The sequence below is a fragment of the Marmota marmota genome, unplaced genomic scaffold, assembly GCF_001458135.2.
Source record: "Marmota marmota marmota unplaced genomic scaffold, marMar, whole genome shotgun sequence".
Taxonomy (NCBI): Eukaryota; Metazoa; Chordata; class Mammalia; order Rodentia; family Sciuridae; genus Marmota; species Marmota marmota.
The window spans coordinates 12,123,672-12,145,758 of NW_026000205.1; the positions used below are offsets into that span (position 1 = coordinate 12,123,672).

Genomic DNA, 22,087 nt, shown 5'->3' on the forward strand with positions numbered 1-22,087 from the left:
TTTTTTTTTTTTTTTTTTTTTTTTTTTTTTTGGTGCTGGGGATTGAACCCAGGACCTTCTATATGTGAGGCAAGCACTCTACTAACTGAGCTATATCCCCAGCTGCGAAGACACTTCTTTATCTATCCAAAAAGAAAAAAAAAAAAAAGAACTACTTGGGAGGCTAAACAGGAGAATCACAAGTCTAAGGCCAGCCTTATATTAAAATAAAAAATAAAAAGGTCTGGAGACTTATCTCAGTGGTAGAGTGTCCTGGGATTCAACCCCTATTATTGCCAAAACAAACAAATGAACAAAAATCAGAATTTACTCACTGTGTGGGAAATAAAGAGCAAAGAAGTCTGCATGCCATGATACTATGCCACCTATGGTACATATTCCAGACAAATACACTTATACCTTATGTGCCTGGGATAGGAGGCACATATTCTGGAATCAGAGAGAAAAGCGCAGCAATCTAGATAGTAAAATAATCCAGGAAATTAGAGCAACTCACTTCAGAGATTTTCGGAGCAATTACCTAGAATTTAGTTTGTTACTAGGTATTTAGTAACATGCTGTAAAGGATAAAAGGACACTTGGATTTTTTTGTTTTAGGGAAGAGAATTGGCCCCTGAACTCACCTTATCTTGCAAGGTGAGAACAGTCACTTTGTGGACATTCAGTCGCACAGTCACCTCTGGCTTGCTGGCACACACGTAACAATTGGGGTTAGGAGGATCCAGTGCACAAGGCACAAGCAGCTTCTTTCTTGGGTTTGGTTGTTTATTCAAAAAAATCTTTGGAGAAAAACCAAAAAGCAGGAATCAGAAATGTGAATTACAATTTTATATACCAATCTAAAACATCATTTTGTATATTAACAAAAAAACAACATTACTTAAACATCCTCCTCTAGAGATGGCAAGGATCAGGAAAATCATAACTTTTTAAAGAGTCTAGTTTTTTAATCTTCTATTTAGCTACCATATAAACAGCTAGGTTTACTCTAAAGAGTAAACCGACTCCACATGCTTCTGCTGATTAATTTAGCAAGAGTATAAGTATAGCCGTATTTGTCTCAGGTATCATCATTATCAGCTTCTGGGTGTCCTTCACAGTTTTTTTTTTTTTTTTTTTAAGAGAGAGAGGAGAGAGAGAGAGAGAGAATTTTAATATTTATTTTTTAGTTTTCGGCGGACACAACATCTTTGTTTGTATGTGGTGCTGAGGATCGAACCCGGGCCGCACGCTTGCCAAGCGAGCACGCTACCACTTGAGCCACATCCTAAGCCCCTCCTTCATAGTTTTTATTCTCAGTTACTTTAAGTCAACCTCTTTATAAGACCAACACACTTCTGCAATTAATGATAATGCTTTTACAGATATATGGAACAAAAGTGACCACCTTTCCAAATTTCCTAGGACAATTAAAATAATATTTATGGAAATAGGGGAAAGATACTGGTATTAATGCTATTTGTCTAATATCTCCTCCTCAAAAAAATTAAAAACCAAGACCAATTTTTTTAAAAGTACACTGAATTAGGACAGGTCCCAACCTTAAACTACTATAAAGTTTGGTGCACACTAGCAAGATTAAACAAATACAACAAAGTCAGAAGAACAGAAGAAGTTTAGATACAAATTTTCCATATTTGTCTACAATGTAGCACTGTGTCTACTAAGAATCATTAACTCTAAAGGAGAACCCTATAGATTCCCCCAAGTTTAAAGGAGTAAATCCTTGGAGACAGTAGAGTCCCCCCTCTGTAACTTTTCCCTACAGTGAATACTGGTCATGTAGCAGGGCTAGAAAGCAAACTAAAAAACAAATGGGGGGGGCTGGAGATGTGGCTCAAGCAGTAGCGCGCTCGCCTGGCATGCGTGCGGCTCGGGTTCGATCCTCAGCACCACATACAAACAAAGATGTTGTGTCCGCCGAATACTAAAAAATAAATATTAAAAAATTAAAAAAAAAAAAAAAAACAAATGGGGGAAACATTTCTTTGATTTTTGGGCTTTGCCAGGAAGACTAAGCATACTAAGGAAAGTAATAATAAAACAAAATTGGGATTAGGGATATAACTCAGATTGTGTACTCAGTCTGTGTAAAGGCACTCAGACCAATCATCACGCCAAAAAAGGTATCACTGTTAATACCCAGGCAAACATTATTAATCCATCTTAATACTCATTTAAAAATGTGAACAAAGTAAATCCAGATATATAGGTATCAACAGTCCAAGAGGTGGATGGAAACGAGCAAAGAAATCAGAAGGATGTTACAGGAAACTGACATAAAGTAAGTTTGACAATCAATTATGATTGTGGGCTCAAAGCGACACTGAAGCCATAGGAAAAGTTGTTTGCTATAAAAAGAAAATTTTTTTTTTAATATTTATATTTTTAGTTCTTGGCGGACACAACATCTTTGTGTATATGTGGTGCTGAGGATCGAACCGGGTCGCATGCATGCCAGCTGAGTGCACTACCGCTTGAGCCACATCCCCAGCCCAAGAAAAATTTTTAAAAAGTTCTTAGAAATTAAAATTATGGCAGCCAAAATAAACATTTAAATAGAATTGAATCAGCACAGTGTCACACACCTGTAATCCCAGTGGCTCCAGAGGCTGAGGCAGGANAGGATTACAGGTGTATGCCATGGTGCCCAGTCAAGTGGTTTAGCCTGAAGAGGCACACCTAGCCCATCCTTTACTAATATAGGAACTCTTTCAAGAACCTGGAAATGAGGGAGAGCAAAGAGAAAAACACCTTCCCAATAGAAACAGCAAGAGGAATTATCTTGACCTTGGGTTTGGTGGAAGGGCTAATGTCTTTCCTATCAATCATTACAGCAAGAAAGGAACCAAGCAGATTTACTGTCTAAACACGTATGGGTTGAAAACCTAAAGTCGAGAATTTAAAAGTAGTTCTAGCAATGGGGATGGAGCTCAGTGGCACAGTGCTTGCCTAGAATGCACTGGCCCTGGGTTCCATACCTAGTACCACAAAAAGAAAAGATTATCCTAGGTTGGTAGTACAAATACTCTATGAGGTAATGTACTTCAAGGTATGTATAGATACTTGAACTGTCATAGCTACAATTCTAAAATACATTGCTACAAAACCATAAATCAAGACTTAAGTAAACAAAACACAGATCTAGTAGAAATGGTGGGACATATCCGTAGTAAAGATTTCAGACTTGAAAATTAATCAAAGAATATAAAATAATTCTAAAAGAGAATAAAAAGAATGACCAAAGACCAATGACCAAAGAATAACCATTTTTTTAAACCATAGAATTGGAAAATCTTTTTAATATGTAGATCTCATGCTAAATTTCTCCAAGAATTTGGTAAAACTGGAAATGTTAGAAACGAATTAGCTTCTGCTTTCACTTATTAGATAAAAATAAGTCAATGTGCTTTCTTTTCTATTGAAATTTCCAGGAAGATTACTTAAACATGCACTCACACAAGTTAACTAAAACAATTGTTTTTCCTTTGCTTTAAATCAATTTTGTTGTTTTAATTTTAAAAAATGTCTGTTTTACGTGCTTTTTATACTTTGGGAGTTGGGGGTGTGTGTGCTGAGGATTGCATTCAGGGCCATGCACATACATAGCAAATGCTCTACTACTGACTATATATCAACTCCTATAATTTTAAAAAGACCTTGAATAAAAAGAGGCAAACAGAAATACTCACTGTTCTACACTGGTCTATTTTTCCTGATAAAATCTTCAGTCCTTCCAATACTATCAACCCGGCAATCACTGCATTAGTAGTAGCAATAGCAGGAATTATGTTCCCTGCCATTGCTGTGGGGGGAAAAAGATGAACATGTTTAGCTGTTAAAAAAGAAAAAACAACTTTGAGGTTTTGATGATACAAATGAAGTACAAAACAACTTACATTTTATATCAAACCTGCTCTTCATATTCATACTGAAAATATGCATCCTGAGATTTGCAGCAGAAGTGACAAAATCCATTGCAGATGGGTCATCCTGCCAATAATATAAATTATTTAACAAGTCTTCCCATGAACTCACTAGCTTGACTAGTACTACTTTCATACAAGAGTACCTTCACATATGTATAATATTGTAGACAATTAACCAGAACAAGAGGTAGTCATGAAAGAGAGGCTACTCTCAAGTAAGTAGCATGGAGATTGGATAAGAGGGAGAGGGGCTTATGACTTCTGGTCCAGGAATACAGTCAAATAATAACATCAAGAACTACCATGCTTCTAGGAGATTGCTCATGCTTAAACAAATGCACTGGGGACCAAGTACATAATACACCAGAATCCCAATTCCATTAATTGATGATGGCAACCCTTTCCTAGGTTCACTAGTTAATAATGAGATAATTGCTGGATAAGCACAGAATCCAGGCAAAGACACAGGCTGTTTGACAAAACAGTTTCATTAAAGTCTCAGAAAGACCTAGACTACTACTTTGGGCTCTCCTCCTCCAAACTCCATTCAGAGATACACCACTCACCCATGTGTGCTGTGTCTTCAGATAACGAAACATGATCAAAGTTTTCTCTTTATAATTTGCATTTTTCTTGAGGCCATATCCTAGACTCTTTAATTAGATTTCGGTAAGGCTTTCTGCTTTGAATTAAGAAGATATAACAGGATGGAAGAAAACATTTTGGATATGCCCTTTTTACTAGCAATGCCCTGTGCAGAATTCTTCAGTGTACAAAACTAGAGCTGAAGGAGTCAACTCTAGTTCAGTGGATTTGCTGAAAAAGGACTTATCAAGCCATGTTAATATTTTTTATTCAGCCTTTGGGTCACTTTTCAGCTAATAAGGATGACCACCCTTAAAGGCAAATGCTATTTTTGCATGGCCCAGAGTAATTCCTGGAGCAAAGGCTCAGAGTTTAACATTTGTTTATCACCATATACCTAGTTCATCTCCAAATTCAAAATGCTACTCCCTGTCATGACTGTTTCTACTTCTATTTTCTGGTAAATTCTTGAGTTGAGATGTAACTCTCTCTCTCTCTCTCTGTAAGAAGATGCTTTTTTATTCTTAAAGAAAAAAGAAAAAGAGCTGTTAGGAAGTGAGTTCCTTCATGTACTTATTAACTGGCTGTGCAACTTCAGACAAATCAACCTTCCTGAGCATCTCACAAGGTTGTGCTAAGGATGAGTAAGAATATTTCACATTATCAATAGTGTGCATGAGGAATTTCCAAGGCAACTGGCTTATGATACCCATTAGGTATCAAAAGGACTTTACCGAAGAAGGTAACAATTCTCAGTTCCAAGTTCCCTTTTTTAGCCCCTATGACAGATTAAAAAAGAAAAAAAAAAAACTTTCCAAATATCTAGAACAATGAAAATATTTGAAAAACTACCCTTAGTATCATGTAAACCAAAAAGATTAATGTATAATGGTGCACACCTATAATTTCAGTGACTCAGGAGGCTGAGGCAGGAGGATACCAAATTCAAGGCCAGACTGGGCAACTTAGCAAGATCCTTCCTCAAAATTAAATAAATAAAACAAAATAAAAACAAAAAACGATTGGGAATGTAGCTCAGTGGTTGAGTGCCTCTGGATTCAATCCTGCAACCATAAAATACAAACAAAAAGCCTCAAGTGCCAGGTGCAGTAGTGCATGCCAGTAATCCCAGATGCTTAGGCAGGAGGATAGAAAATTCAAGGCCACATTAAATGATGTTACATATTTTAGAAAATCTGAAATTGAAGACTCTAAAAAAAGACAATTACAGAGGTACAAAGATAGATGCACATATAGATGCAGTCTGTTTCAGGGAACATATGAAGCAACTACATATTAATCAACAAATGACTAGTTAAATAATACTGACTGAAAAAAGCAGGCCAAGAGTATAAAAACAGTGTTTGGCATGGTGGTGCATACCTGTAATCCCAGCTACAAGAGAAGCTAAGGCAAGAGACTTCAAGTTTGAGGCCAGCCTTAGCAACTCAGTGAGACTCTGTCTCAAAATAAAACACAAAAAGAACTGGGGATGTAGCTCAGTGGTAAAGTATACCTGGGTTCAATCCAGTATCCCCCTGCAAAAGCATATACAAATAATATATGACTCCATNAAAAAAAAAAAAAAAAAAAAAAGAAAGAAAAGGAAAAGGAAAAGAAAAAAGAAAGTGCAAGGCCAGCCTCAGCAACTTAGAGAGGCCCTGCCTCAAAAAGAGCTGGGAATACAGCTCAGAGGCAAAGCATTCCTGGATTCAATCTCCAGTAATACCACCCCCATCTCCAAAGACCTCAAGAACTTAAATTTACAAGCTTTATTTTAGATATCTGATTAAACAAAGTTCCAAAATTTGTGCACAGAAAGGTATCTTGGATTTCTAAAACTGGTCTCTTTTAAAATCCCCTGACTACAATTAAAATTAAGTAAAATGAACTCAAAATACAATATCTAACTGCAGAGCACTATTAAATATTATTTTTAACTTTAAGAATAAATATGTATCATTTTTTATACTGAGAAGTATTTCTCTTAAATCTCTGAACAGCTATATCTATTTCAATAAAAAGGCAATTTTATTACTTTCTAGATCAAATAAACAGCGAATGAGCTGTCATTTTGAAAAGATTTCATGATCACTTTAAATAAGTCGGTATTACACAGAATGTTAAATCAGTAAAACATTTCACTAATAAAATTCACATTATCTTTCTAGTCAACATAATTATAAATGTATTACTAGAATCCAAAATAAAGTTTTATTACATTGCTCAAATTTATTTATAGAAAATTCACACTTCAAAAGTGGAGGGCTGAGGTGAAGCTCAGTGGTACAGCACTTGCCTTGCCTAAGCCTTGGGTTCAATTGCCAGTAATGTCAAAAGAAAAAAGAAGAATCTGACAAATATAGTAACTAGAGATGAAAACATCCACACCAAATTATAGATATTTCCTCAAAATCTGATAGAAAAAAAATGATATCTAAAAAACAAAGAAAAAAATACTAGTTGCTATTACAGATTAAGAACTATACATCAGATACATAAGCAATAGATGATACTCATTTTTAATACTAACCTTATCCCATATGAGCTCAGCTCCATCTCCTTTTTCTGCTAAATGAACTCTCAAAGTCTCAATGCTCTTTGAAAAAAGACTTGCATAGCTCTTTACATCTAGAACCTGCTGGTCTTTCAGACCTAGCTGGGGTTCACTTTGTTGATCTGATGGATTGGATTCTTCTCCTCAAAAAATAATAATAATAATTACAAATTTCAATAAGCATTATTTCTCTAATGTGATCTACATAATAAATTCAATCCTACACCAATTCTTATTAGTCTACATATAAAGCAAATCTCATTAAAATTATATCACTACAGTACAAGTATCTGAACAAGAAAACTGTTAAAACTGATAGAAAAAGTACAAGGCCATCAGGACTTGCATTACTGGGGGATTCATGGATATAACAAAGTTGATAAGCATTATGCCTAATACATAGTTATCACTCAGTAAATGGAAGCTATTGAATCATACTTCAATTTGCCCAGTAAATTAAGCATCTTATATTGTTGAAAACTGCTTCAAAGTGGTGAGTAAAATCTCCAGGGATCTTTTAAGTTCCAGTGTGCTCTGCACTGCTGTGCACATACTGCAATACAGTTCACATGAACTAGAAACACAATGTGTCAATGAAGAGTGGAATAAGGAAGTGGTCACTAAAAGCTTCCTTCATTTAATTTTTTTTAAAAATGTGTTTTAAAATTAAATCTAAAAAAAGACAATTACAGAGGTACAAAGATAGATGCACATATAGATGCAGTCTGTTTCAGGGAACATATGAAGCAACTACATATTAATCAACAAATGACTAGTTAAATAATACTGACTGAAAAAAGCAGGCCAAGAGTATAAAAACAGTGTTTGGCATGGTGGTGCATACCTGTAATCCCAGCTACAAGAGAAGCTAAGGCAAGAGACTTCAAGTTTGAGGCCAGCCTTAGCAACTCAGTGAGACTCTGTCTCAAAATAAAACACAAAAAGAACTGGGGATGTAGCTCAGTGGTAAAGTATACCTGGGTTCAATCCAGTATCCCCCTGCAAAAGCATATACAAATAATATATGACTCCATTTATGTAACGTGTACATGACTACTTGTATCTGTATGCACAATTAAGATGATCAGAACATTCCTTAAAATATTAATAATGGCTATTTCTCAATGTGAGTATAGATCTAATGATTTTTCTTTTTCATGTTATCTGAACATATGAACACAATTTCGAAAAAAAATACAGTACTTAAAATATTTTTGGTGAGGTGATTTCCAGTTTAGGTATTCCAAAAAGTAAAACATATTTTTTTTTTTGTGATGCTGAGGATCGTATCCAGTGCCTCACACATGCCAGGCAAGCGCTCTACCACTGAGCCATAGCCCCAGCCCTGATTAAAATGTTTTTTTTTTTTTTTTTTTTTACCTTGACTCTGTACTTCAGCCCAGTCCAATGGAACAGGTGGTTTCCTTTTCCGCCATAGTTTATCCATTGTCAATAGATACCTGATATCATCTTTAAAAAGCTTTAAAAAAAAGAAAAGATAAATCCCATGAGCCCTACAAGTCCCAAGTTGATAAAATACATTAAAATTTCATTGATGATTTACTGTGAAATCTGATTTAAAAACACATGTCAAAGCCAGGTGCAGCTGTAGCACACGCCTACAATTCCAGCAGCTCAGGAGGCTTAGGCAGGAGGATGGCAAATTCAAAGCCAGCTTCAGCAAAAGGGTGGTGGAGGTGCTAAGCAATTCAGTGAGACTCTGTCTCTAAATATAATACAAAAGAGGGCCGGGGATATGGCTCAGTGGTCAAGTGTCCCTGAGTTTAACTCCCGGTACCAAACAAATAAAACAGCAACAAAAAACAATCCACAAAAACAAAACAAAACAAATCACACATGTCAAATGCAAGCAGAGTAACAATTTTCAAAAGCCATTAAAAAAATATTCAAATGTTTACACAGAATCCCTACATATAAAATAGTTAAAACCAGTAAAACAGTTAAGGGAAGAAGTTAAGTGAGGATAAGGGAATGCTGACGGCCTGGACCTCCTGAACCACCTCCCCCAAAGTTCCCCTAAAACTCCAAAGTTCAGTCTGAAGCAAAATCATACAAATTAAAGGGATTAATAAACACTATCAATAAACTACAAGAATTGAATACAACTACTGATACTAGAGAATCAGGTGAACAATATCTTCAAGTTCTTGGATCCAGGCCAATAAAGCACAAATATTCTAGAACAACTCAATTACCAAATTTCTGTAACCTCTCTGAAATGTGCCTTCCCCCTTCTAAAATATTTACATGTGCAAAAAATAAAAAAACAAAAGCTAAAAGGAGGTATAAAACCCCCAAACACACAATTATTATAATAAAACACTATCACATGTAGACTAACAAAAAACAGAAATAGTAGGATTTCAGGTGTTTTAATTATTTTTACTTTCTCCTTATCATTGTTCTCTCCATCTCTTTCCCTTTTGTAGTGTGAGCGATGAGATCCAGGGCTTCCCACATACTAGGGAAGTGCTCTTGGGAACAGGGGCATCCTCTTAAAAGCCTTTTCTATTTGTGATTAACTTATTCAACACATTTATTGCAGGTACCAGGTAAGAATGTACCTTCAGCTAAATTGAAATATCATAAAAATTTCTATCAAAGCATACTCATCTTTAATTTTTGGAAAACAAGCTAAATATATAAACAATGACAATAATATTTAGTAAGAAACTCACAAAGCTGAAAACCATGAGGATTTTTGTTTTACCTATCTAAGGCATAGAAAAAGAATACAAGGTAAATAGTAACATTTAAAATGAGTACACAGGCAAGAAGTTAAGTTCATTATGATATGATATGGGCAGCACATTAGGCTAAAAACAACTTGTAGCCAGGCGTGGTGGTGCACACCTGTAATCCCAGCGGCTTGGGAGGTTGAGGCAGGACGATTGCGGGTTCAAAACCAGCCTCAGAAACTTAGTGAGTGAGGCCTTAAGTAACTCAGCAAGACTGTCTATAAGCAAAATACAAAAAAGGGCTGGGGATGTGACTCAGTGCTCAACTGCTCCTGAGTTGAATCCCTGGTACAAAAAAAAAAAAAAAAATAGTAAAGGATACTGAACATTTGGCTAAGAAAAGTCTGCCAGACAAGAGTAGTCCTTCAGACTTTCGCATTATCCCATCATCTCTGATACATCATGCTCATTTCTATTAATTAAATTCAATCTATAAACTCGGATCCCAAACACATCTAAACCTCCTACTTACCTATAGAACAACTTGTCATTGCTCTAATGATAGAGAGCAATCTACATGAGTTCAAAACTGACAGTATTACCTTCTCCTATTCCCCCAACCCCCACAAAATTTACTTTCTGCCTCACCCATCCATACTATTCACCAGCCCAATGAGAAACCAGGTTAGCTTTCCAGATTCCTCACTGTATACATCCCAAGTCTTGTTGAGTCTACTTCTCCATGCTCCACTGTGAATACAGATGGCTTGTACCTTGTATTACTTTGGCACTGCACAACTCCATGGGTACTGACTCATATTAGTTACAATATGAATATCGAGTTTTAGAGTGGTACACTACATCCCCCTCCATGTCTTCACAGTGATCCTACAAGACATGCTCTCAATAAATTCCCACTGGTGCAGTATAACATCCTTAACACAGCCTAGAAAGCCTTGGCTAATCTGCTGTTTCCTTGACTTTCAGTTATCCCTTTCCACTTTCCCCTTGAACGGGAATGATTTCAGTTTTTCAATTTAGATTTTTTGTACATGTTACACTTCTATCCCCATCCTTATTCTTTCTAGTCTTGAGTTTAAATGTCACCTCCTCTAGAAAACCTCTTTTGAACCTGTTGGAACTCAGGAATTCAAAATCATCCGAACTTAATATCATTAAACACTGAATCTGGAATTAACTGTTCACTGTTTGATTTCCTATCTACAGCAGGGTGTTCTTGTGTCTTGTTCACTCCTAAATCCCCAATACACAGAAGTATCCAGCACAAAGAAGATGCTTAAATTTACCTGCTCAAGAAGAGACTGTAGATGTACTTCAGATTATTCTGGTATTCAAATGTTGCTCAGATACAATGAAAATAAGTGTTAAGAATACTACTTTGAAAGCTATTAATGCTGTCCACATCAGTGTTTAGTGCATTTAAGTATATCAGAAATAAATACAATTTTTCGAGAAAAAGGCTTTGTGATAAAATAAACGTGACAGGCTTAAGAGAGACAACCTTTCTTAACATAAGGAAGTGAATATAAGTTGGAGTGAGCAGTAGCCCATTTGCTTAAGATAGTGGGACCTATGCATATTGTAAAGTAGACAGAAGGAACCAAGAAAGATCCAAGACACAGAGCAGAGGAGAAAAACTGTTTGAAGAACAAGGTACAAAGCCAAAGAAAAATGCCCTTTGGAAAAGTCTGCCTTTACCAAAAGAGGTTTATCTTCCACACAAACAAAAAGATAACAGCCTGCAGTCAAGTGAGATATTCTCAACAGGTAGGTAAATTATGTCCAATGGCTACAAACCTCTTACTATAAGCTTAAGACCACGTCCTTAGGGTGGCAAGAATGCATTAGACAATTTAAGAAAAACTGAGAAAGTTTCAAGTATTTACTGTGATAATAATTTGCCACAGAGTCAAAGAAGAAAAAATAGAAAACTTAGAACTAAGGGCCTAGCTGAACAATACTTAGGCAGATTCAATTTTAAAAGCCTTGTAGAGCTTTCTAAAACTATCCTGTATATTAAACTGATGAGAAAAAGCAATTTAGGATTAGAACGTATCAAGTCAAAACTGCTAACAGATGATTTGAACAGGAAGAGATAAAAGGGATTAAACCAAAATTGTTTATAAAGAAAACCAACTTCTGTGACAGCAAAAGGAAACAAAGAGGGGGATAGATGCAAGCTTCTATATTTACCTCCTGGAGAGATACTAAACTGATATTTAGTATAGGCACTAAAATTTCCAAACTTGCATGTGCTGACTACATCAGTCATTTTGTTAGGACGTTAGCATATACGCACAAAAAAGTTTAATTCAATTCTATGTATTGATTTAAAACAAACACAATCAGATTAATAGAGCTATCCACAATTATAAAGAAAATAAACCTAGGCTGGGCAGAGTAGTGTATGCCTATAATCTCAGCAACTCAAGAGGTTAAGACAGGAGGATCACAAGTTTGACCAGCCTCAGCAACTAAGCAAGGTCCTAAGCAAGTCAGTGAGACCTTGTTTGAAAATAAAATATGAAAAGGATTGGGGATGTGGTTCAGTGGTAAAGTACCCCTAGGTTAAATCCCCAGGGTAAAAAAGAAAAAAAAGTAAACCTAACCTTGGTAAAAAGTTTAACTGGATCATAACCAGTTGATTTTGCCCATTCCTTTGTGGAAATACGTTTTATGTCACCATCTTCATTAGATGCTCGAGCTCTGGCTTCAGCTTCTGTTGGTTCCCCTATAAAACAATAGTATTTTTTTTTTTCAGTGTAAAACTGAGCTCTTACATGTGGGGGGAAAATGTCACTCACAGAAGTCACTTAAAAGCAACACATTCTAAGTTCAAGGAGAAAGGAAAATAAAAAAAGTTATCAGCATCTTTTTGTGCTTCCCTTGAAGGTCACATGTATAATAGCTGAAAGAATGCTCCTGGGAACAACTCCTAACTGATATATTTCCCTCTATCCTGATAAAATGAAACTATCCTTTTGGTAAACACTGTTTTAAAGTTGAAACAACATATTTTAAGAACATTAAAAAAACAAAAAAAAAACAAAAAAAAAACCTATCACTTTTCTCTTAAGCTACCAATGTCAAATTAACAAAATAAAGACGGCAGCCACAATAAGAAAACACGTCGAGGGTCTGGGGATGTGGCTCGCCTAGCACATGTAAGTTTTGCTGGGTTCGATCCTCAACACCACATATAAATAAAATAAAGGTATTGTGTCCACCTACAACTAAAATAATATTTAAAAAAGAAAATGTGTCAAATAGTTTACTCACATGCAGCTTCAGGGTCAGCTCTATCAGGTGACACTTCCTGATCAGCATCTTCTTCCCCAAACAATTGGCTGTTAAATTTAAGAACAGTAAGTATTTGTGAACATCAGGAAATTCTGAGCAAATGTAGTTAATTGTCCTACCTTTTTTTTAATAGATATCCCAGAACAGCATTTATTTATTTTATTTATTTTTATTTTTTTGTGGTGCTAGGGATTGAACCCAGGGCCTTATGCATGCAAGGCAAACACTCTACCAACTGAGCTATATCCCCAGCCCATAATTTTCCTATTTCTGTCACAAACAACTAATTCAGAATATTTAATGTTTAGCAGGGATAAATAGTGAACAATGGATAAATTGCATTCCATAAACCTATGAGCACTGAAACAATCTGTTTAAACAGTTTGCATGCTAACATTAGCCACAACACAAATATGGCCAAATTTTAGTAGATTCTAGTGAATAGCTTTTATATCCTTCTGGAGATACCATTTTAACAGAGGAATAACATTTTAAAAGTATACTGCATTTAGTTGTTCAACATTATGTTCTAGGTGGGGAAATTCAACAGTGAAGACCCTTTTTTTAGTGGTATGATTTATATTTATGCATGATCTTTTAAGAAATAATAGAAAATTATTAAGCTGAGATTCTCCTTTATTACTCAAGTTATCCTAAAAACTGTTTAATAACTCTTATGGATATAAAACTTTCCAATCTTTCCTCAAGGATATGACTTAGGTTATCTTCTGATTCATTTTATAAGAAAATGCCCTTTGGTTGAATCAATTTAAGTCCCAACAATGGTGGTCTGAGAGTTCCTATTGATTTACATCATCTCTAGACTTAATGCTTTGTCAACTAGTAATTTGTCAACTAGTAAGTGTAAAATGTATCTAGCTGTGTGGTCTTATGTCTAAATTTGTACATCAGTTGTAGGGTTAAACATATTTATTTATGTGTGTTGCTTGTTTGGATTTCCCTTTAAGGAAAAAAATGCCTGATTACCATTTCTTATTGATTACATCTTGCTTTTATTCTAGATCACAATTTTCAGCTGACTATCACAAATATTTACTCCTACACAATGGCCCGTTATTTAATCCATCATAAAACATCTTTTGATGACAAAAGTATTTAAAGGATTTGAATGTTTCAATCTTTTGTTTTACCGTTAACAACTTATCTTAAGAAAATTGTTCCCTAATCCTAAGGATGAAGATGTCTTTCTATAAGGTTTAAAGTTTTTCTTATTACACCTAGACTTAATTTTTAAAACAATTTTTTTTTTTAGTTGTAGATGGACACAATACCTTTGTTTATTTATTTTTATGTGGTGCTGAGGACTGAACCCAGTGCCTCACACATGCGAGGCAAGCACTCTACCACTGAGCCACAACCCCAGCCCCTAGACTTAATTTTAATATATTGCTTAACTTAGGACGTGAAAAAATTTCCCACAAGAATACCAACTTCCCTACTTTTTACTTAATCTATTTTTTTCAGCTCATATATACATATATGTGTGTATGTGTATCTACACACATGCGTATAAAATACTGTCATGAGATATATAATCTCTCACAATGACCTGTTTATCCCTACACTAGGAACATACTAATTAATTTTAGTTTATATTAAATCATGATATCTGTTATAGCAAATTACTCAAATTATTCTTCCCTGGGAATGTTTTGGCTCCTTAGGTTCTTTCCTTCCATATATCATCAACCAGTCCGTCTATTTATTGGTACTGGAGACTGAACCCAGGTGCACATCCCCAGCCCTTTTTTATTTTTTGAGACAGGGTCTCTCACTACATTGCTAAGGGCTTTGCTAACTTTTTGTGGCTGGCATTAAACTTGTGACCCTCCTGCCTCGGTCTCCTGAATTGCTGGGATTACAGTGTATGCCGCCATGCTCAGCTCCACATGAATTGTTTGTGTGTGTGTGTGTGTGTGTAGTAAGTACATATGTATGTATTATGTGTGTGCTGGGGACTCAACTCAGGGCCTTGCACATGCTACCGATCACTGAGCTACATACATCCCAGACGCGCCAAAAGCATTTTAAAATCAGCTAAATAAGTTTCAATAAAATCCCTGGTAAGATTTTAGTTGGCATTGCACTGAATCTATAATTTGGAAAAAAATGACAATATTGGGACTTCCAATTCAGACTCAGTCTCTATCTTTTCTTTGGTACTAGGGACTGAAACCAAGGGTGCTCTCCACTGAGCCACATCCTCAGCCCCTTTTATTTTTATTTTTTTTTTTTTTTTTAATTTTTCAACGTTTATTTTTCAGTTCTCGGCGGACACAACATCTTTGTTGGTATGTGGTGCTGAGGATCGAACCCGGGCCGCACGCATGCCAGGCGAGCGCGCTACCGCCTGAGCCACATCCCCAGCCCCCCCTTTTATTTTTAATTTTGAGATATGGTCTCACTAAGTTGCTCAGGTAACAGGCGTGTGTCACTGTGCCTCCTTTTCTCCTTTCATTATGTTACCTTCTTTTATTTCCAACAGTCATTTATTTACTGTATTGGGTCTTATACATCTTAAGATTCATTCTCAGGTACTTTATCCTGTTTTATGTTTTTATACTTAATTATCTGTTATGATTAGTTATATATGTATATATTTCTCTCTTCTTTTGCTCTATTCTTTTTTTTTTTAATTTATTTTTTAGTTTAGGTGGACACAATATCTTTATTTTATTTTTATGTGGTGCTGAGGATCGAATCCAGTGCCCCATGAATGCTAGGCAAGCACTCCACCACTGAGCCACAACCCCAGCCCCTCTTATCTTTCTCACACTAAGTTGCCCAGGTTAGCCTGGAACTCCTATTCTCAAGTGATCCATATTGTTCTCCGGAATAGTTGGGACTACAGAGGACTACTGCTATCAGATCCAGCTTAGTTTATCTACTTTTAAATTACATTTTCTAAATACTTGATGCTGCATATAGAAATGCAGCATTGGTAAACTATCATTTCTAATCATGTGTCTATAGATTCTTTAGAGTTTTCTATGTAGACAACCAACTATATTGCATGCAAACGACCAGTTTGTTTTTTCCTTTCCCTCCTTTGAGATAGGGTCTTTCTATGTTGCCCAGGATGGTCTCAAATTCCTGGACTCAAGGGATAGGTGTTCATCACTGTGTCCAGCTCACCAATATGTTTTTTCAGTGTTGGGGATTGAACCCAGGGTATCATATATACTAGGCAATCACTTTGCCAGTGAACTATATACCCCAGTTCCTTTCTCAATTCTTAAGCCAATATTTTCCTTTTCTTATTGTGCAGGCTCAGCAGTAGAATAACCAAATAGAAGCAGCAATAATGGGCATCCTTATCTGAACCGTCACTTCAAAACATTTTTTAAAATGAAAGGAAAGCTTACATTAAGTACATGAAGGGCAAATGTGGGAGCAAGGTTTTGAACAATCTGGGAGTTTACACACCAAGAAGCTAAAATGCTTCATGTAGTAACGAACTACAGTTTAACATGAACTCATGTTTAGCTTACACAGTTAGAGATGGTTAAAAATAGAAATATAGAAATCTTCAGAGACTTATATAAACATTTATTTTCTGTTCTATCAGCTAAGAGGGCCTAAAACAACACCCCAGTTGCATGCCTACACAGATTTGATTTTATAAAATCGCTGTTTGCTGAGAGCCATAGCTAAGTAGGTACGACACATGGCAATTTCCTTGTCAGCCTACCCCATGTTGCTTAGAGGAAGGACTCTCCATTGTGGACCCAGGTCATTTGCAGTGACTTTGCATGAAAGGTGACCTTGCTCAAGGACCAGGGTGGATCCGGGTTTAGGGTGGATGGGGTTTAAGGTGATTCCTGCTGGGAATAGGGCGTATCCTGCTGCCTCAGGCGCCTTGAGTTCCCGTTGAGTTCTTGCGGGGATTCAGAGAGTATTTGGGATTCAGAGACTGGTGGAGAGTGTGGATTTCCCCCAGAACTTGCGTGTAGAGTGCCGGTGACAGTTGGGAATAAAGAATTGCTGTTTGAATCTACAAGGCTGTGAGTGGCTCGTGATTTTGTGCCCAGCCAGACTGCGGCAGCTGTTCAATAAAAGAAACTAGGATTCAAGAGAAATGGCTTGGGCTAGGGCTGTAGCTCACTGGCAAAGTGTTCTGCCTAGCATGAGTGAGGAGGCACTGGGCTCAATCCTTAGCACCACATAAAAATAAACAAAATAAAGGCATTTTGTCCATCTACAACTATGAAAAAAATTACGAGAGAGAAAGAAAGAGAGAAATGGCTTATTCTAGGAGCAGGAAACATAAAATATTTCTGAAACATCTTGTACAGCCAGAAAGTAAGGAACTACTTAAAATAGCCACACACTGATGAGGGTATATCAAAAGAACACAGAGCCAACTGCAAGAACTCCCAAGAGCCAAAGCTAGAACAACTTGAGCAACAAAATAAAGTAATATTGGATTATAACCCAAAGAAAAAAAATATATTCAATGTTAACAAGTGCACATAAATATAAATGAATGAATAAATAATAATTTCAGGGGGAGAAAAGCCATGCATGGTGGCACAGGTCTATGGACCCAACTACTCAGGAGTCTAAGGCAGGAGAATCACTTGAGCTCACAAATTCAAGAGCAGCCTGGGCAACATAATGAAACCCTGTCTCAAAATAAAAGACGTGGCTCAGTGGCTAAACACCCCTGGGTTCAATCTCTTGTATCAAAACAAACAAATAAACAAAAATAAAATGTACAATATGGAAAGAGGAAGAAAAAAAGTACAGTGGGGAAACCTAACAGCAAGATTACCAAGGCCAATATCAACAATCATCAACCATATTGATAGCCTATGCCCCCTGCTATGGATTAAAAATGGCACTTAATCACTGATCTCTCCCAATAACCCATAATCCCAGTCTTATCATGACAAAAACATCAAATTCCAATAGTAGGGCATCCAACAAAGTACCTGACCAGTACTCCTTAAAACTATGAAGGCTGTCAAAAACAAGGAAAAACTAAGGAACTGTCACAGCCAAAAGTCTAAAAAGACATAAAAGCTAATTGTAATGTGGTATCCTGGATGGGATCTTAGAAAATAATATTGGGGGCCGGGGCTGTGGCTCAACGATAGAGCACTCTTCCGGGATATGTGAGGCCCTGGGTTCAATCCCCAGCACCACATAAAAAAATAAAAAGATATTGTGTCCACCTACAACTAATTAAAAGAAAAAAAAATAATATTGGGTAAAAAACTAAAGAAATCTAAAAAATAAGGACTTTAGTTAATAATGTTTTTTTTTTTTTTTTGTACTGCCATTGAACCCAGGGATGCTTAACCACTGAGACACCTCCCCAGCCCTGTTTTTATTAGAGACAGGGTCTTGCTGAGTTGCTAAATGCCTTGCTAAGTTGCTGAGACTGGCTTTGAATTTGCAATCCTCCAGTCTCAGCTTACTGAACCGCTGGGATCATAGGTGTGTGCCACAGTGCCTGGATTAATACTGGTTTTTAACTGTTATGTATATATTGTACTAATATAAAATGTTAATGGGGGAATGAGGTATGAGGATACTTTGAAACTCTGTACTATCATCTCACTTTTCTATAAATCTCAATCAGTTCTACAAACAACTGCCAAATAAAGAAAGTTTGAGTGGGTTTTTTTTTTTTTTTTTAATATTTTTAGTCATAGACAGATCAAACCCAGTGCTTCACACATGCTAGGCAAACACTGTACCACTGAGCTACAACCCCAGCCCCCTCTTTTCTTAATATCAATCTAATCTGTGCTAAAATTCTGTTCTTTCCTATTTGATAGTAAAACCTCCTAGGATTTTTATGCTCTTATTTCAACTATATCCTTCATTTTGTTATTATTTTATTCTGTGGTTCATGTTCTCACTTAAATTGGATCCTTAGGTCATTAATTGTTCAACCTTTCTTCACATATGTAAGCTTATAACTTTTCTTTCATCTACCATGTTCCATGAACTCTACTGAGTTTCAAGGTAGTATTTTCCACTATCATCACAAAGTTGTTTTGTGGTCCTAGCGATGGAATCCAGCGCCTTGTGCATGGTAGGCAAGCCCTCTACTACTAAGATATAGCCCAAGCCCCGTAAAGTTTTAACTCCACTGTAATTTCTTTTTAAACCAATGGGTTATTTATAAGTATGTTTTCATATTTCCAAATATACTTATTTGTATTTATTTAGTTATGTGCCTGTCTCCAATATCAGACTAAGCTTCTTAAATTGTCTTTGGCATGCAATGAATGCTGTCTGAATTTAATTTAACCCAAGAAATACCATAGGAAACCTACTTAAGTGTCCCGTCACTGTATTTAACCATAAGTACAATCTTTGTAAGCTATTTAAATAAAAGTGATCTCATTTCCCATCATTAGTACTAAAAAGTATGTCCAGAAATACATATTCTCTTACTTGAACAAATACTTTGCCCAAACGATGCAATGAATAGGTTCTGAAGGTGTGTTACGAATTGTACAGCCAGGAAAAGTTCTCTGGGTTGGCTTAGGATGACATTCATAACACTCGGTCACACCCTACAAAATCAGGACATGAAAAAAATATTTATTTCAATGGTGGTTTTTCAACATTATAAGGTAATATAAACACTTCATTCCTTCACCTACATTCCTGTTTATGCTATCTAGGAAATTTTAAGATAATAATTTAATATTTAATAATACTTCAATATTTATCAACTCCAAGATCATTATTTTACAGATAAATAATCTCTTAATACAAAAGCTAATTAAATCAACCACAGTAACAGCTAAGAATAAGCCAGGACTCCTCTGATTCCTGGCCCAATGAACATTACCTACATCAAACCAATAAAAATTATTCTACCTCAATGTCAAATAAGAGAAGTTTGTGTTGATTGTACGAAACAGGAAAAAAAAAAAAAAAAAGCTACCAGAAAGACAAATAGCTTTCCTTGACAACAGCCCAAAGGTGAAAACTTATTAAGCATTATTCACAGCCATACCTTTAAAATCTCATAAAAATTATGTAAACTAAAAGTATTTAAGAGCTACCTAGAAACATGGAAAAAATCCTAGGTATTACCAAATTTCGCTTGTTTTTTCATTGGCAACTCTTTAACCTCAGTCCTATAATGCACACTGGTGTCTCAGGAGCACTGAAATGAGGTAAATAATGTCTTTCTAATTTATACTAAAGAATAATCCAGAAAATACTGTTTTAATATAAATTATAGCAAATTCAGGGTTTTCCCCCACAACACTATTTCTTGTGCCCTTGACCCTGCAACATTCTTTCTTTAGAGGCATAGCCACAAGCAGTTATGCTGTGTATTACCATGAAAAAATAGAACTACTGCCTTGATATATGAACAGACACTGAGAACCTCCATTTATTCAACTAAATTTAATACACACTAACAGGTACAATCACCTTTGTAGAATGATAATGAGTGAGCTTCCAATGGCACTATTTAATAGTTGAAATAAATTAAATACTAACACAGATAAACTGCCCCCATCCACAAAACAAATAAGATAAAATCTGAAAATCTTTCTTCTTCCCTTTTTGGTGTGGGTGTGTGCATGTGCACATGTGTGTTTGGTACTAGAGATTGAACCAAGGGACACTCTATCAAAGACCAATTATCTCCAACACTTTTTATTTTATCATGAGACAGGATCACACCAAGTTACCAAGGTTGGCATTGAACTTGTGATCTTCCTGCCTCAGTCTCCCGAGTAGGTGGTAATATAAGACTGTGCCACTGTGCCCAGCTAAAAACCCGCAAATTTTAAATACAGTGTAATTAGTGAACCCAGGGGCACTTTACCAGTGAGTTATACCCTCAATTCTTTATTTTTTTCCTGAAATAGTCTCGCATATGTTGCCAAAGCTAGCTTTAAATTTGCAATCCTACTGCCTCAGCCTCCCAAAGCGGCTAGGATTACAGGCATGGCACCACTGAGCCTGGCACTTCCTTTTCATAGTTTCAAAACTTCCCAAGCAATTCTCAAAATGTATTTATGTTTAACTCTTTAAAATAACTAGAAGAAAAAAAGATCTGAACAGCAAATCGATCCCAATGTGGGGATTTTATAAAAATAGGTTATAAGCACACAGGTATTTGCTCTAGTATACTTTAGTTTAAGTGTCTGAAATATTTTACAAATACACCCAAAACAGTTCTCTTCAGATCTCCACATCCAAATTCCTTAAGACAAAAAGTAACCCTCAAGACATTCCTTAAGACAAAATGTACTTAGTGATGGGGACTGATAATAAGCACATGCTCTACCATTAGGCCATACCTCCAGCACAAAAGGTAACTTCTAGAAGGGTGGTTTACCATTTATCAACTACAGAACAAGGTGTAGTCTCAGCACTAAGAATTGTTTACCATAAATTTATTATGCTTGCAAGTCTAAGGATTTCAATGCATAAGTTTATTCAAACAAAGTAGCACAGATCCAAAAGATCTTTCCAACTATTGTCTTTTGGGGTATCTTATATAGCATCCTAATTTTGGGAGAATTAACCCATAGCTTTAAGCATCATGGTAAGTTTTATTTTTATTTATTTATTTATTTTTATTTTTTTAAAGAGAGAATTTTTTTTATTATTTATTTTTTAGTTTTCAGCGGACACAACATCTTTGTTTGTATGTGGTGCTGAGGATCCAACCCGGACCACACGCATGCCAGGCGAGCATGCTACCGCTTGAGCCACATCCTCAGCCCTCATCTTAAGTTTTATATGGCATGAAAATCCTTTTGTCTTGGATGTTAACCTGCTTACAGTATATAAACCCAAAGTTCATTATTTATTTTCTCCTTTTTTTTTTTTTTTAGTATTGGAGATTGAACCCAGAGGTGCTCTATCACTGAACTACATCCCCAGACTTTTATATTTTGAGACAGGGTCTAAGTTGCTGAGGTTGGCTCTGAACCTGCATTCCTTCCTCCTGCCTCAGTCACCCAAATAGCTAGGATTATAGG

General features: G+C 36.0%; 1 protein-coding gene across 3 annotated transcripts in view; it reads right to left on the bottom strand.

The window, feature by feature from the left end:
* Uba2 (ubiquitin like modifier activating enzyme 2) overlaps positions 1 to 19,665 on the bottom strand; it is a 32,134-nt gene extending 12,469 nt beyond the window's left edge. The window contains exons 1-8 of one of the 3 annotated variants that reach the window (XR_007343090.1): positions 19,524 to 19,665; positions 13,071 to 13,138; positions 12,401 to 12,522; positions 8,452 to 8,551; positions 7,048 to 7,214; positions 3,900 to 3,993; positions 3,693 to 3,805; positions 624 to 779 (exon numbers count right to left, since the gene is read on the bottom strand). Coding sequence is in view for 2 of the 3 variants with exons in the window: in XM_015496914.2 (XP_015352400.1) it covers positions 624 to 779; positions 3,693 to 3,805; positions 3,900 to 3,993; positions 7,048 to 7,214; positions 8,452 to 8,518 (597 nt within the window). In the remaining variant the exon portion in view is untranslated. The remainder of the gene's footprint in view (positions 1 to 623; positions 780 to 3,692; positions 3,806 to 3,899; positions 3,994 to 7,047; positions 7,215 to 8,451; positions 8,552 to 12,400; positions 12,523 to 13,070; positions 13,139 to 19,523) is intronic. The other 2 variants (XM_015496914.2, XM_048790954.1) reach the window with 2 other exon arrangements.
* Positions 19,666 to 22,087: the final 2,422 nt, after the last annotated feature.